General features: G+C 39.3%; 1 protein-coding gene across 2 annotated transcripts in view; it reads left to right on the forward strand.

Annotated features, from left to right (window-relative positions):
- The window catches only part of arhgap42a (Rho GTPase activating protein 42a), a 304,678-nt gene that overhangs the window by 110,788 nt on the left and 179,274 nt on the right, over nucleotides 1-14,616 (forward strand). For both annotated transcript variants that reach the window (XM_072263438.1, XM_072263439.1), the window contains exon 2: nucleotides 873-968. In XM_072263438.1, the coding sequence (XP_072119539.1) occupies nucleotides 873-968 (96 nt within the window). The remainder of the gene's footprint in view (nucleotides 1-872; nucleotides 969-14,616) is intronic.

The raw sequence follows: 14,616 nt of genomic DNA on the forward strand, positions 1-14,616 counted from the left end.
TTTGGAGTATCTTCAGCAAATATCCTTCTGAGGTTCACGGTCTCCTGTGCTCTGTGGTGACTCTTTAAAGTGATTCGTTACTGACGTGTACTGAAGCATGTCTTATTCACTATTCCCAGATGTTCTGTGAAGGATTATGCTTTTTGGTTGGTTACTTGACAGATGCTTGCCATTCAGAAGTTTGTTTCAGCGCATTATGACATATTCATTTCACCTTGAATGTATACTGTGGTAAAACTCAAAACAAAAACTGGACCAAGAAATTGCAAAGTATCTTACCTTGCTCTGATGGCCTTGATGATGTCAGATAGAAGTTGCTGACTTTACTTGTGCAGTACAAAAAAATTGGACCACATGTGCAGTTCCCTGTCAATTATCTAGCAATTCATAATTGAGGAAATAAAGCAATTAAAAAAGAAACACAAATTACTCACATACTGATTTTGCCAGTAAGTATGTGCAAAAGGCAATGTATGCATGCATGCACCATGCTAATAACTTAGCAACTGAAACTGCAGCAGAGAAGAATGCATGCAGTCTTCTAATTTACTTTAGTGGTCAGTTGTAACTGGAAAGCCCGAGCAAGGAATGTGAATAAAGCCTGAAAGTAATTGAATGCTGATATCAGTTATTGCTTAATAGCAAATGGACTCTTGGCCTAATTGGACAAAACGTTCTTTTTGCAACAGAATAATACTGAATTGTGCTATATGATTCCTGCCCTTATAAAACAGATGCCTTATAATGCAGTGTCTGTAGAATTGTGTTGCATTATTAACTTATAAATTTTGACTTACTTTTTTTAAACAGAAACTCAAATGTTAGCTTTAGAGAATTATGTTTAAATCTGGTATTTTGTATTTGCTTTTCAGACTTGTCCGCAGCAGTTCAGAGGTTTTCACAGTCACTACAGGATTTCCAGTTTGAGTGCATTGGTGATGCAGAGACTGACGATGAAATAAATATTGGTAAGTCTTAATTTTGAAAATAATACCTTTGCTTATTACATACTAGTTAACTTATGTGTCAACAAGCTTTCTACCCAACTTTTCCCACTATTCCACTCTTCAGAAGTGATTCATTGCACACAGAGGTAGAAGAAACCTCAACTTTATTAGTTTGACTGCCTAGAGCTATTGTTGACAAAAGGCAGAAAACACCTCCTGTCTCTCTTCTGAAACGTTTTAATTAAAGCATTGCCTCTTGCCGGAATACAATTCCACAAGAGCTGGAAACCTTGGTGAAAGTGGGCCAATCTTCTCATATGATGTTACACAATTATTGAGCCATTGAGGAAGTATGCTCCATCCCCCGCACATTATTTCCCTGTAATATAAATGCATCTGGATGCAGGCATATTAACTTGGAACATAATGCACTTAACATAGGAAGGTTAATGAGCCGCAGGAAAATAGTGTCTGTCGGACTCTGCCCATTCACGTTCAACTCAAACCATGTTGCTTTAGCTGCTGACACTTCATGAATTCGCCCTGTATTTTAAAACACTCTCTTTATCCATTATTTGGCACATTCTACAGTTGCTAGCCTGTTGTCAAATGCCTTGGACCAGCATGCAGCTAAATCTTGGATACCTATTCCACTTACTGCATAATCACCTAAGGCTATATCCTTGATAATGTTTTTGGACCACACAGGTTTAGGATAATATTGGCATAGTGAGGCAAAGAGCAGGATGATCAGAAAATCAGCTTTAAAGAAGAGAGGTAGATCACAAAGGATTTTAGGGAAGAGTTTCCAAAAGCAGTTCTGCAGCACTTGTAGTTCAACAGAGTTGATTGAAAAGTAACTTCCTGCCTGAGATTCACTTTATTAACTTATCAACACAACTCTTCCTGAAATATTGCTTGCTGTAGTTTATAGTGCCGCATTTTTGTCAGGTGAATGAATAGACAGTCTGCTTGGTTTCACCATTAGATTTGTGCATTGGGAAGCCAAACCCACCATCCTTAAACCACTGAAAAAGATCCTTAGTATTTGTCAGCTTTAGTGGTGCCCGTTCGTGAAATGTTGTCCACTCATTACCTTTCCAGGTTTGGAATATGATGACTGGCTCAATTACAGAGGAGCACATTAATTTGTGATGCTAGGCCTCCACTCTGTTGACCCACACTCTGCCAGAATCTGCATTGGGATCTTAGACATAGACATAAGAGTAAAACAGCATGAAAGCAAACCCTTTGGCCCAGCTGGTCAATACTGACCAAGATGCCTAATCTAAGCTAGTTCCATTTACCAGAATTTGGCCCATAATCTCCTCAACCTTCTCAATCCATGTACATGACCAACTGTCTTTTAAATTTTGTTATTGGACCTGCCTCAACCACTTCACCTGGAAGCATATTCCAAAAATATGTCACCATGTGCATAAAAAAATTACCCCAAAAGTTAAATCCTTCCCCTCTTTTAAACTTATGTCCTCTAATTTTTGATTCTCCAAAGTTGTGTAAAAGACGATGAATTTACACTTTTTTTGCCCTTTATGACTTTATACACTTGTATAAAATCACCTCTGACTGCTACACTCTAAAGCACTGAAGTCCCAGCCTGTCAACCTTCTCCCTATATGTCAGTCTTTCAAGACGAACGTTTGCCGAAACAAATCTTCTACTGCCGGCTTAAAGAAGGCAAACAGTAAAAGAGGCGGACAACAGAAGAGATTCAAAGACGTCTTAAAAGCCAACATGAAGAAATGTAACATCGACATCAGCAATTGGGAAACCAATGCCAAGGACAGGAAACTCTGGCAAGCCATCATCCGAGAAGGAACAGCAACTTTCGAAACCAACAGGTGTGCAGAATTAGAAGAAAAGAGAAGAAAATGGAAAGAGAGGCAGCAACAACCAAAGCTCAATCTGCCATCTGGAACTACCTGTCCTGAATGCGGAAGAACTTTCAAATCCAAGATTGGACTCATAAGCCACTTGAGAGCCCATAAATAGATCAACAGAATGAAGGCCATCATCCTCAACCTCGAGGGATAGCCACGACGATATGTCAGTCACTTAAGTCCAGCAGCAGCCCTGCATTCTTTACAGTGTATTAAGATTTTTCCTATACCAGGACAACCAAAATGGAACAAAATACTGGGTCCCTCACCAGTGTCCTGTATAACTTACCAACTTTTATGTTCGGTACTGTGACTGATGATGGTCAGCATGACAAAAGCCTTTTTCACCACCCTGTCTCCTGTGGCTGCACTTTTAGGGAACACCTTGTACTTGCACTCCAAGGTCCCTCAGTTTTGCCAGCACCTTCCAGGACTCTGCCATTCCCTGTCCTATTTGGATTTGACTTTCCAAAATATAACAGGTTATACTTACTTGAACTAAACTCCATTTGCTATTGGTCAGCCCACATACTTGGCTGATCAACTTCCCCGTGTAATTTTTGACATCCTTCTTTACTGTTCACTGTGCAATGTATCATCTGCTGCAAACTTATAAACCATGCCTTATACATTTTAACCAACAGTTGATTGAAGCATGCCTATGAAAATGATACCGATTTCTTTGGAGCAATGATTTTCTGGGAAGGGGTTGGGAAATGGGTATTGTTGGAGCAGGAGATGGGGAGTGTGATGGTGTTGGGGTTTGTGGCTTATGCTTTGTCTTGTACTGATTGGAGCCCTGACCAGCCACTAGACCTTGCAGTTTTGCCTTGGGACGTGACTGGTTTTGTGGCAAAGGGCATGATCCTTTAATTTGAACGCTCAAAGCCTAGAGAAAGTTCAAACTGAAGTAGTTTGGCTGTAATTCAAGGAGGTTTAAAATTTTCCTTTCTTTTCCAGCTATACAATTGATTCTACCTTCTGAAACTATTAGCAGATAAACTGTACCTCAATAATTTTGTTAGTAATGGATCAGATGAATTGTTTTTGGAAAAAAATATTTATATATTGAATTTTAGAAACATTTTCAATTTTAGTCATTTAAAAATAATATTCACCTAAAACTGATACAGAAAGTTAATAAACTATTGATATGAATGTCAATGGCTGCACTCTATATGGTTTTTATTACTCATCCCCTAAGGTTTAAACTAAATGGTTGAGATCATTCCTGAGGAGTCCTGAGCTTTGCAGTGAAGAAGTAATTTCAAACTATTTTCGTATATTAAAACAAGTAATCCAGGAATTGTCAAAACAAATACTGGAAGCCAAGTAACAATTACAGCTCTTCTATTTTATTATATTTCTGATAATTCTATTCCCCGAGCATCCATATGTTCCCTTAGATGAAAAATATACCAATAAAACACGATATGTAGATAATTGACACAATATGTAGATAAGCCTACAAGAGGAGAGGCTGTACTTGATTTGGTATTGGGAAACGAACCTGGTCAGGTGTCAGATCTCTCAGTGGGAGAGCATTTTGGAGATAGTGATCATAATTCTATCTCCTTTACAATAGCATTGGAGAGAGATAGGCACAGACAAGCCAGAAAAGCGTTTAATTGGAGTAAAGGGAATTATGAGGCTATCAGGCAGGAAATTGGAGGTTTAAATTGGAAACAGATGTTCTCAGGGAAAAGTACAGAAGAAATGTGGCACATATTCAGGGAATATTTGTGTGGAGTTCTGCATAGGTTTGTTCCAATGAGACAGGGAAGTAATGGTAGGGTACAGGAACCATGGTGTACAAAGGCTGTAATAAATCTAGTCAAGAAGAAAAGAAAAGCTTACAGAAGGTTCAGAGAGCTAGGTAATGTTAGAGATCTAGAATATTATAAGGCTAATAGGAAGGAGCTTAAGAAGGAAATTAGGAGAGCCAGAAGGGGCCATGAGAAGGCCTTGGCAGGCAGGATTAAGGAAAACTCCAAGGCATTCTACTAGTATGTGAAGAGCAAGAGGATAAGATGTGAAGGAATAGGACCTATCAAGTGTGACAGTGGGAAAGTGTGTATGGAACCGGAGGAAATAGCAGAGGTACTCAATGAATACTTTACTTCAGTATTCACGATGGAAAAGGATCTTGGTGATTGTAACGATGACCCGCAGCAGACTGAAAAGCTTGAGCATGTATGTGTTAAGAAAGAGGATGTGCTGGAGCTTTTGGAAAGCATCAAGTTGGATAAGTCACCAGGACCGGATGAGATGTACCCCAGGATACTGTGGGAGGCGAGGGAGAAGATTGCCGAGCCTCTGGTGATGATCTTTGCATCATCAATGGGAATGGGAGAGGTTCCGGAGGATTGGAGGGTTGTAGATGTTGTTCCTTTTCTCAAGAAACGGAGTAGAGATAGCCCTGTGGTTGGTAAGTTGATGGAGAAGGTCCTGAGAGGCAGGATTTATGAACATTTGGAGAGGTACAATATGATTAAGAGTAGTCAGCATGGCCTTGTCAAGGGCAGGTCATGCCTTACGAGCTTGATTGAATTTTTTGAGGATGTGACTAAACACATTGATGAAGGAAGAGCAGTAGATGTAGTGTATATAGATTTCAGCAAGGCACTTGATAAGGTACCCCATGCCAGGCTTGTTGAGAAATTAAGGAGGCATGGGATCCAAGGGGACATTGCTTTGTGGATCCAGAACTGGCTTGCCCACAGAAGGCAAAAAGTGGTTGTAGACGGGTCATATTCTGGATGGAGGTCGGTCACTAGTGGAGTGCCTCAGGGATCTGTTCTGGGACCCTTAGGCTTAGTGACTTTTATAAATGATCTGGATGAGGAAGTGGAGGGATGGGTTAGTAAATTTGCTGATGACACAAAGGTTGGAGGTGTTGTGGATAGTGTGGAGGGCTGTTAGAGGTTACAGTGGGGCATTGATAGGATGCAAAACTGGGCTGAGAAGTGGCAGATGGAGTTCAACCCAGGTAAGTGTGAAGTGGTTCATTTTGCTAGGTAAAATATAGCAGAATATAGTATTAATGGTAAGACTCTTGGCAGTGTGGAGGATCAGAGGAATCTTGGGGTCTGAGTCCATAGGCACTCAAAGCAGCTGCGCAGGTTGACTCTGTGGTTAAGAAGGTGTACGGTGTATTGGCCTTCATCAATCATGGGATTGAAGTTAGGAGCCTATGGTAAGCCTATGGTTAGGAGCCGAGAGTTAATGTTGCAGCTATATAGGACCCTGGTCAGACCCCACATGGAGTACTGTGCTTAGTTCTGGTCGCTTCATTACAGGAGGGATGTGGAAGCCATAGAAAGGGTGCAGAGGAAATTTACAAGCAAGTTGCCTGGATTGGGAAGCATGCCTTATGAGAATAGGTTGAGTGAACTTGGCCTTTTCTCCTTGGAGCGACGGAAGATGAGAGGTGACCTTATAGAGGTGTACAAGATGATGAGAAGCATTGATCGTGTGGATAGTCAGAGGCTTTTTCCCAGGGCTGAAATGGTTGCCACAAGAGGACACAGGTTTAAGGTGCTGGGGAGTAGGTACAGAGGAGATGTCAGGGGTAAGTTTTTTACTCAGAGAGTGGTGAGTGTGTGGAATGGGCTGCCAGCGACGGTGGTTGAGGAGGATACGATAGGGTCTTTTAAGAGACTTTTAGTTAGGTATATGGAGCTCAGTGAAATAGAAGGCTATAGGTAAGCCAAGTAATTTCTAAGGTAGGGACACGTTTGGCACAACTCTTTGGGCCGAAGGGCCTGTATTGTGCTGTAGGTTTTCTATTTCTGATGGAGAGCGTGCAAGGGAGCCAGCTGGATTCGAACTTGGGACCTCTTGCCCCGAAGTCCAGCGCTGATGCCACTACGCCACCAGCCGGCTCATCTGTACTAACACTATATTGTTAGTAATAGTGTTATAGTCGTTTGTTAAATGTCGTGTTGTATGATGTAGATGATCATAGTCTTGACCATGATTGCTTTTGGCAATTTTTTCGGCAGTAATGGTTTTCCATTGTGTTCTTCTGGGCAGTGTCTTTACAAGAAGGGTGACCCCAGCCACTATCAGTACTCTTCAGAGATTGCCTGCCTGGTGTCAGTGGTCACATAACCAGACTTGTGATATGCACCAGCTGCTCATATGACCATGCACCACCTGTTCCTGTAGCTTCACGTGACCCTGATCGGGAGGCTAAGCAGGTGCAGCACCTTGCCCAGGGGTGACCTGGATAGTAGCAGGGGGAGGGAACGTCTTACACCTCCTTTTGGTAGAGTCATATCTCCGCCCCACCATCCTGATGTTATAGTACTAATACTATAACACAACATATAGCAATGGCAATAGATGTATCAGGCAAGGCCAAACAGGTTATTTTCATGTGTCGATTCTCCAGCCACCTGCTGCACACACAGACTGACAGCTAATCAGGAATGAGTCCTTTCCATTCCTAATTGACCAGCAGCAATTGGTAATCAGGTATAAAAACAGAAAATGCTGGAAAAAGTGAACAAATTGAGAAGCATTTGTGGAAAGTGGAGGGAAAAAAAGTGAATTTCAAGATGAAGATCTTTGAGTAGAACTGGGGAAGAGAGGAAAAACTATTAAGTTGCACAGGTGGAAAGGGAAGGATGGATTGGTCAAAAGTTTCTTAACTGAGGTCAGGGTTGTTGTGGTAATAAATTGTTGATGTTATGCTGTGAACTTGTCGGTGGGAGAATTAGAGAGAGAAAATGAGTAAAAAACTGAGGAGATGAGGGCAGTTAGAGAGTAAGCATACACATAAAGGGATATTAGCATTGCAAAATGCAGGGCTAATGGATGTGTCAACAGGTTGGATTATGCTAACAGAGGGACGAAAGCGACCCAGTGTCATGGATAGAAGCAGCTAGTGTTAAGATAGACGGAGAAGGTGACTTAGTTGACGTAGAATTCCACATTGAGTCTGGGAGGTTGTACCACACTCAGAAGGAAGATTAGGTGCAATTCCACAAACCTGTGTTGGTCCTGATTATAACTGTGTTAGGAATCTAGAGACAGGTTATTCAGAGTGGGAATGGGATGGTGAATTATGATTGCATTTTACCTATTGTAATCCCATGCTTGGAGTCCATGACTTCCATTGCTGTACCAAGTCCTTCTATAAGCCGTGTTAAACATGGATTGTTTTTATGTGGGACTCTTAAGTCCTGGGATAATTCTAATTTCTTCTTTATTTGCTAATTTTTTCCATCTTCTCACGAGCAACATATTTTACTTTTAGGAAGCTCGTGGTTATTTCTGCATTCCTATAGTGTGGGTGATAGAGCAGTAGTTTTTGTCCACTCATTTCAACAGATGGATTGTTAAGTACGATTTCCTGCATTTGCTTCCTGCCAAAATACAGAAATGGCTGTTCAGTTCTTTGGAGATCTCCTTCTTTAATTTGCAGTCAAATGAAAAGGAAGGTGTCGGGGAGAGAATAAAACTTCCTGTCAATAGTTTGATGGGAGAATAGTGGCCATATGCGTATATTTTTTAAAAACTATTCAGTCTGAACATGTATTTATAGAATTTTGTGTTATTAAAATTCTAAATATTGAAATTTGCAGCAAAGGTAATTTGGGCGATTGTGTCCATGCTAATCTAAACAAGGTAGTTCTTGGATCCTATCTATCACCCTTTTCTAAGATGGTAGAATTTTACTTTTCAGTTAGTTTCTAACCTCATTAATTTTTGAGAATGATTTATTTGTGTAGGTTTTCTTAATTAAGATATACACATGAATAGATCATTTATTATTACTGCTGGTGTACATTATTTTAGCTATTTTCAATTTTATGTAAAATTCTGAAGTATTATTGCAGTGTAGTTTTGTACAAGCAATCGATCAGCAAGACTAAGATAGAATGGGGTAGAAGAAAAGCAGAATTAGATAATAACAAGGGCTTGTGTTAGTATGGCAACTTTAACTGAATACAAATCCAAAGGCACTTCAGAAATTACTACAAATATAATTTAACAAAATAAGCCATTTAAGAACTGATGTGATAGGTGACAAAAGCTTGTTCAACGAGGAAGTTTTTAGAGAGAAGCAACCAAATGCCGCGGGAACTCAGCAGGCCAGGCAGCATCTATGGAAAAGAGTATTGTTGACGTTTTGGACTGAGACGCTTTGGCAGGACTGGAGAGAAAAAAGGCTGAGGGGTGGATTTAAAATGTGGGGGGAGGGGAGAGAGGAACACAAGATGATAGGTGTTGTCCTCCAACCTAAGTGTGGCCTCATCGCAACAAGCAATTGATGAGCTGTGGACAGACAAATCAGAATGGGAAGTAGAATTAAAATGGGTGGCCACTGGGAGTTCCTGCTTTTTCCGGCAGACAAAAAGTTGGAGGAACAACACCTTATATTCCGTTTGGGTAGCCTCCAACCTGATGGTATGGCCTTGCACATCCATTGACTCCCTCTGGTGCTCCTCTGCCTTTTCTTTCTTCCATGGCCTTCTGTCTCTTTCACCTATCAACCTCCCAGCTCTTTACTTCATCCCTCCCCCTTCAGGTTTCACCTATCACCTTGTGTTTCTCTCTCCCCTTTTAACTCTACTCAGCTTTTTTTCCCAGTCCTGTCGAAGGGCCTTGGTCCAAAACATCGACTGTACTCTTTTCCATTGATGCTGCCTGGCCTGCTGTGTTCCTCCAGCATTTAGTGTGTGTTGCTCTGATTTCTAGCATCTGCAGACTTTCTTTTGTTTGTGAAGTTTTAGAGAGATTCAGGATGAATAGGATAGAAGTCGGAATGTTTGGGGGGGAGGAATTCCAGAGCTCAGAGCCATGGTATCAGGAAGCATGGCCACCAAAAACAACTGAGTTTAGTATGGATAGATAAGGGTGTATTATACAAAGGCCTTTTCCAGAAACTCTCACTGTTATTGGTACTTAAACCAGAGGCAACAAATGCTTGTGCATAAGAGTGGAACAGCTGAGGTCAATTCCAGTGCACCCCCCCCCACCCCCCAGTTCTCATTTGATTTATCCTCATTGCACTTGAGGTCATCCAGAGCCTGCTAGGTGTGTTCTAATTCACACATTATCTGCAGATTGACTTTGATTTTTGGTTAATAAATACTCCAGTTTTGAAATTTGAGCATTATTTTGAAGTCACTCCCAAGTTATAGCTTTTCTTCTTTTCAAATCTTTTAATTATTTTTTTTCCAAAATAAACATGAGTATATTGAAGTAAACAACACTTCCAATGTCTCAAGAAAAAAAACATTATATAAAGATTGAAAAAATTTTGTGATGGAAAAAAAACCCTACTAAGCAAGAAAAATGGGGAAAAAAGAAAAGTCCCATTAGGTATTCAACCCCAGAGCCGTGCATCATACATAAAGCTTCTGAAGATAAACATCAAACCACCAGCAAAAAAGAAGTACCAAAAAATTTACAATTTGATAGTGGAGAATCCATCAATTAACTCAAATGATAATAACGAGCAAATTAACCCCATCTTTTCTCAAAATCAAACATAGGTTCAAAGGTTTGACTTCTAACTAAGACATAGCATCACTTGAGAGAACCACTGTGACAAAGTGGGAGCTGATGTATCCTTCCACTTCAGCAAAATGGCCCTCCTAGCTATCAATGTAACAAATGCAATAGCATGTTGGTCAGACACAGAAATACCATGGATATTTTGAGGAATTATTCCAAAAAGCACAGTTAATTTGTTGTTGTAAATTAATTTTAAGTGCTTTAGAAATTGTCGAAAAAAAACTGACTTTCAGAACTGTTCCAGTATAGAGCAAGACCAAAATATGTGTCAGTGTAGCTGTCTCAGTTTTACATCTATCACAATAACTATCAACATTAGGGAATATTTTAGACAATCTCTCCTTTGTCAAATGGTAACGATGTACAATTTTAAATTGAATCAGTGAATGACTAGCCCGAGTTATAGCTTTTCAGTCACTGTCTTTCTTCCAGCTCTATGTTTTTTTTCAAACTTTCTGCACTCTTCCATTTCTGGAATTTACATTAGCCATTCCTCTCTGCTCTTTCCCCCCAGTCAGGGTGCACTTTAAACCTTTCATTGTGACCAAAATTTTCATCATTTACCCCCTAAGCTTTATGGCTGAGTGTTACGAATTGTTTGATGAAAAGACTTGTAATTTTCTGCCAAGGTACACAGAAAAGTACAGTGCAGGTTCAGGTCTTTGGCCCACAATGTCTGTACTGACCATGATGCCAATTTCAGCTACTTCCATCTATGTGAACATGATCTATATTGCTTCTGTCCCCACTTATTCCTGTGTCTGTCTAAATGCCTCTCTCATCTGTTGTTTCCACCACCTCACCTCGCAGCATGTTCTAAGCAGCTACCACTGTCTGTGTGTATACTTAAAAAGAAGAAAACTTGCTTTGCCCTTTGCAAAGCTATGCCCCCTCACATTTGACACTTTTATCCATAGATGCTGTCATAATTTTATGTACTTCTATCGATGGAAAAAAACACTTCCTTGTATTCCCTTTTGAAGCTCAGAATATTTACTGTAGGTCTTAAAGTGATTAAGATAACTCTTGTAAGGTTTGTAAGTGTATTTTAAGTCATTAACCTAGAAAGTCCTTTTAATTACATGATGCTCTTTCAACTGAATCTCTTCATAATAGTCCAAGGGAAAATGCACTTTGATCCTCATGCGACCCACTGCAGTATTAAATGGTGGGTCTGTTACGTAAGTGTTTAGTGCAAGCAAGCATTTAACATTAGCATGTAGCCTACTGCATAGTCTTGCTGCTTTTGAAGTTCTGCATTTCAATATGCATTCACAGAAATCCCAGTGCTGCTGTGGGTTATATGGGCCGGTGAAGCAACGGATGATGTTGGCTTGAAAAATTCCAGCCAATATGTACGAGAGATCTCTAGTGGAACACTTTAAAACAATGATTAGGTTGTGTGGGTGTTACAGAACTGTTGCTTATAATTATTCAGCAATGGAAACGTTTGAAGTACTTTCTTTTAATTCATTTATGTGAAAGATACCTGTTAATTTAAAATAAACGCAACTTCAATCTTGTTCTATTGGGACTTGTGTTTTTTTAAAAAAACATTTTTCTCTTATCAAACACCTCTTTAGAGTTATAATCATTCAGGAAGTGTTAGGGATATTTTCTGTTAATACATTATGGATTTGAATTTGCTAGGTTTTGTATTTGATGCCCTTTTGTTTCTTAAGACATGAATTGGTGGGGAAGAGAGTGGTTGGTGGTCTGCTACTCTGTAATTTACTTCATTTTTATTTTCGAAAGCTGTGATTGAAGAAATGTTGAAGGTCAACTCAAGTAGATTAGGTCTCTTGAGAGCTGACATCTGTTAACTGTTAACAAACCAAATGGTAAGATCCCAGCATTGATGAATGTGGGGACTAAGCTGTTTTATTTTGAATTTCCAACCCTAATGACCTTTTGTGCGAAATTTGTAATGTTTTGAATTTAAGGTCAAACTTTGAACTGCTCAAGTGATATTGAAGAAGTGGGAAACCATGCTGATGCTGACAGTGACTACTCTACATGTTGTGGTGGGATAGATGATCTAATATGAAGTAAACTTCCCAAACAGGAAAACATCTTGTTGCTTGTCATAGTTCATCTTTTTTTTCGTTGTCATGAAGATTCCTTTGAGCACTGCATATCCAGTTCTATCCACGTGTGGACAAAAACAGTTGTTTTCTGCGAATTAAAGCTATAACTACTTGATTTGCCACAGTGATTTTGATGCCACTGACATGACCCACTGGAAATTACTTTCTTGTTACTTTGTGTGGTATTTGAAAAATTTTATCTTCCAATTTTATTTCTAAAGTTAAGTTTAATGAGGCTCTGTTACCATTGTAGAGTCTGACTCATGATGGGAAAATGTGTCGTGAATGAACTACCCTTCTCTCCAAGGAGTGTTTGCATTCATGCAGTATATCATATTTGTGGGTGGGGCACAATACTCAAAGCAGTTTGGTCATTATAAAGTGATTGCATTAGTAATCCTGGCTTGTTTAGAGAGACCTTAATGAGAGATTATTGTTCCACAGCTGTTGTTTCATTTTGGTATTTATCATTATCTTGGTTAGTTACAGTGATGAATTTGGTTTTGTTTTTGTATGGCCTTCACTATTTTCAGAATTTAGTTTTTTTGGAAATAATTTGGAAAATCTGTGGCTGAGCTGGTTGATGTTTGGGATGAGTTGTTCTCCGATTTTGACGAATGACTTGCAAACATTTGTCACCATAAGAGGAGACATCATCAGTGCTCTGTTAATTTGTGATGAGTCCTCCAAATGCTTGGCCTTTATATACTTACCAATCAGCTGATTGGTCATCATTACGGAAACTCACATGTGATTGGTTCTGTGGTGAACTCCATGCGTTCTGGTCTGGAATTTTTGCAGGCATTGGCTCATAAATGGGATTGAGGTCCGCATGTCCATTTACAGAATTGGTTTTTTTTCAATATTTTTATTGATTTCGTACATAAAAGAATACAGAGTACAGTGGGATATATAATACATATCAATTACAATATATTGGAATTGCATATATAGTCTCATTGTTCCATATCTGTATACATTAAATTTAAACATAATATTGAAAAGAGATAATTTTATTACACAAAAAAATCTAAACCCACTACCAGAAAAAAAACAGCTGTTTGGTTTTTAAAAAAAGAAAAGGAAAAAATCCTTATCATATAATAAAACATATTATTAGCCAACATCTGCACTTAATAGCAAATCAAAGATTTTGAAAATAATTCAAAAAAGGTCCCCACAATATTAAAAAATCTTGTCTAAGTTCAGAAATTGAACAGCGAATTTTCTCTAAATTTAAGCATGACATAACATCATGTAACCAATGAGTATGACTAGGCGGATTGGCATCCTTCCACTTCAGCAACAATGCCCTCCTGGCTATGAGAGAAATAAAGGCCAAAATATGCAAATCATGTAACTCCAAAATAATATCATTTCCTCCAACAATACCGAATAAGGCAGTCAAAGGATTAGGTTTAAAATTTACTTTAAAAAGCACCAAAAAAGTTTGGAATACTTCCTTCCAATATTTTTCAAAACTCGGACAAGTCCAAAACATATGAATTAGTGAAGCTTCTCCATTATTATATCTATCACAATAGGGAGATATATCCGAATGAAATCTCTTACTATCTCTTCTTTCAGTTAGTCCTGACAAAGGGTCTCAGCCTGAAACGTCGACTGTACCCCTTCCTATAGCTGCTGCCTGGCCTGCTGCATTCACCAGCATTTTGTGCGTGTTGCTTACATTACCAGCATCTGCAGATTTCCTCGTGTTTGCGAGCTTATCTTTAGTCATGTGGGCCCTATGAACCACTTTAATTTGCAGAAGGGAATGATGGGGACATAACGATGAGGTATTAACCAATTTAAAAATTTCATTCCAAGTATCCTCAGAAATTGGAATCTGTAAATCTTGTTCCCAGAGATTTTTAATTTTGTCTAAAGGGATATTTCTCATTCCCGTGCTGCAGTGTGTTTCTGCTCTTCAGAACAAAATTTTGATGCAGCTCTTCCTGTGTGCATTTGGATGGCTGGTGTGATAGTTTAGGGTCTGATTTGTATGTGTTCCCTTATGATAAACGGAAATGTCCAAAGTGCCGCCTGTGTTCCTATTGACAAGCACATCCTAGAATGCCTTTTTTTCCCCCTGTTGTTGGATACATGTTCAACGTTGTCTGCAGTTGGATCATACAAATAGTATTTTGG

This window comes from Mobula birostris, chromosome 7, assembly GCF_030028105.1.
Source record: "Mobula birostris isolate sMobBir1 chromosome 7, sMobBir1.hap1, whole genome shotgun sequence".
In the NCBI taxonomy this organism is placed as follows: Eukaryota; Metazoa; Chordata; class Chondrichthyes; order Myliobatiformes; family Myliobatidae; genus Mobula; species Mobula birostris.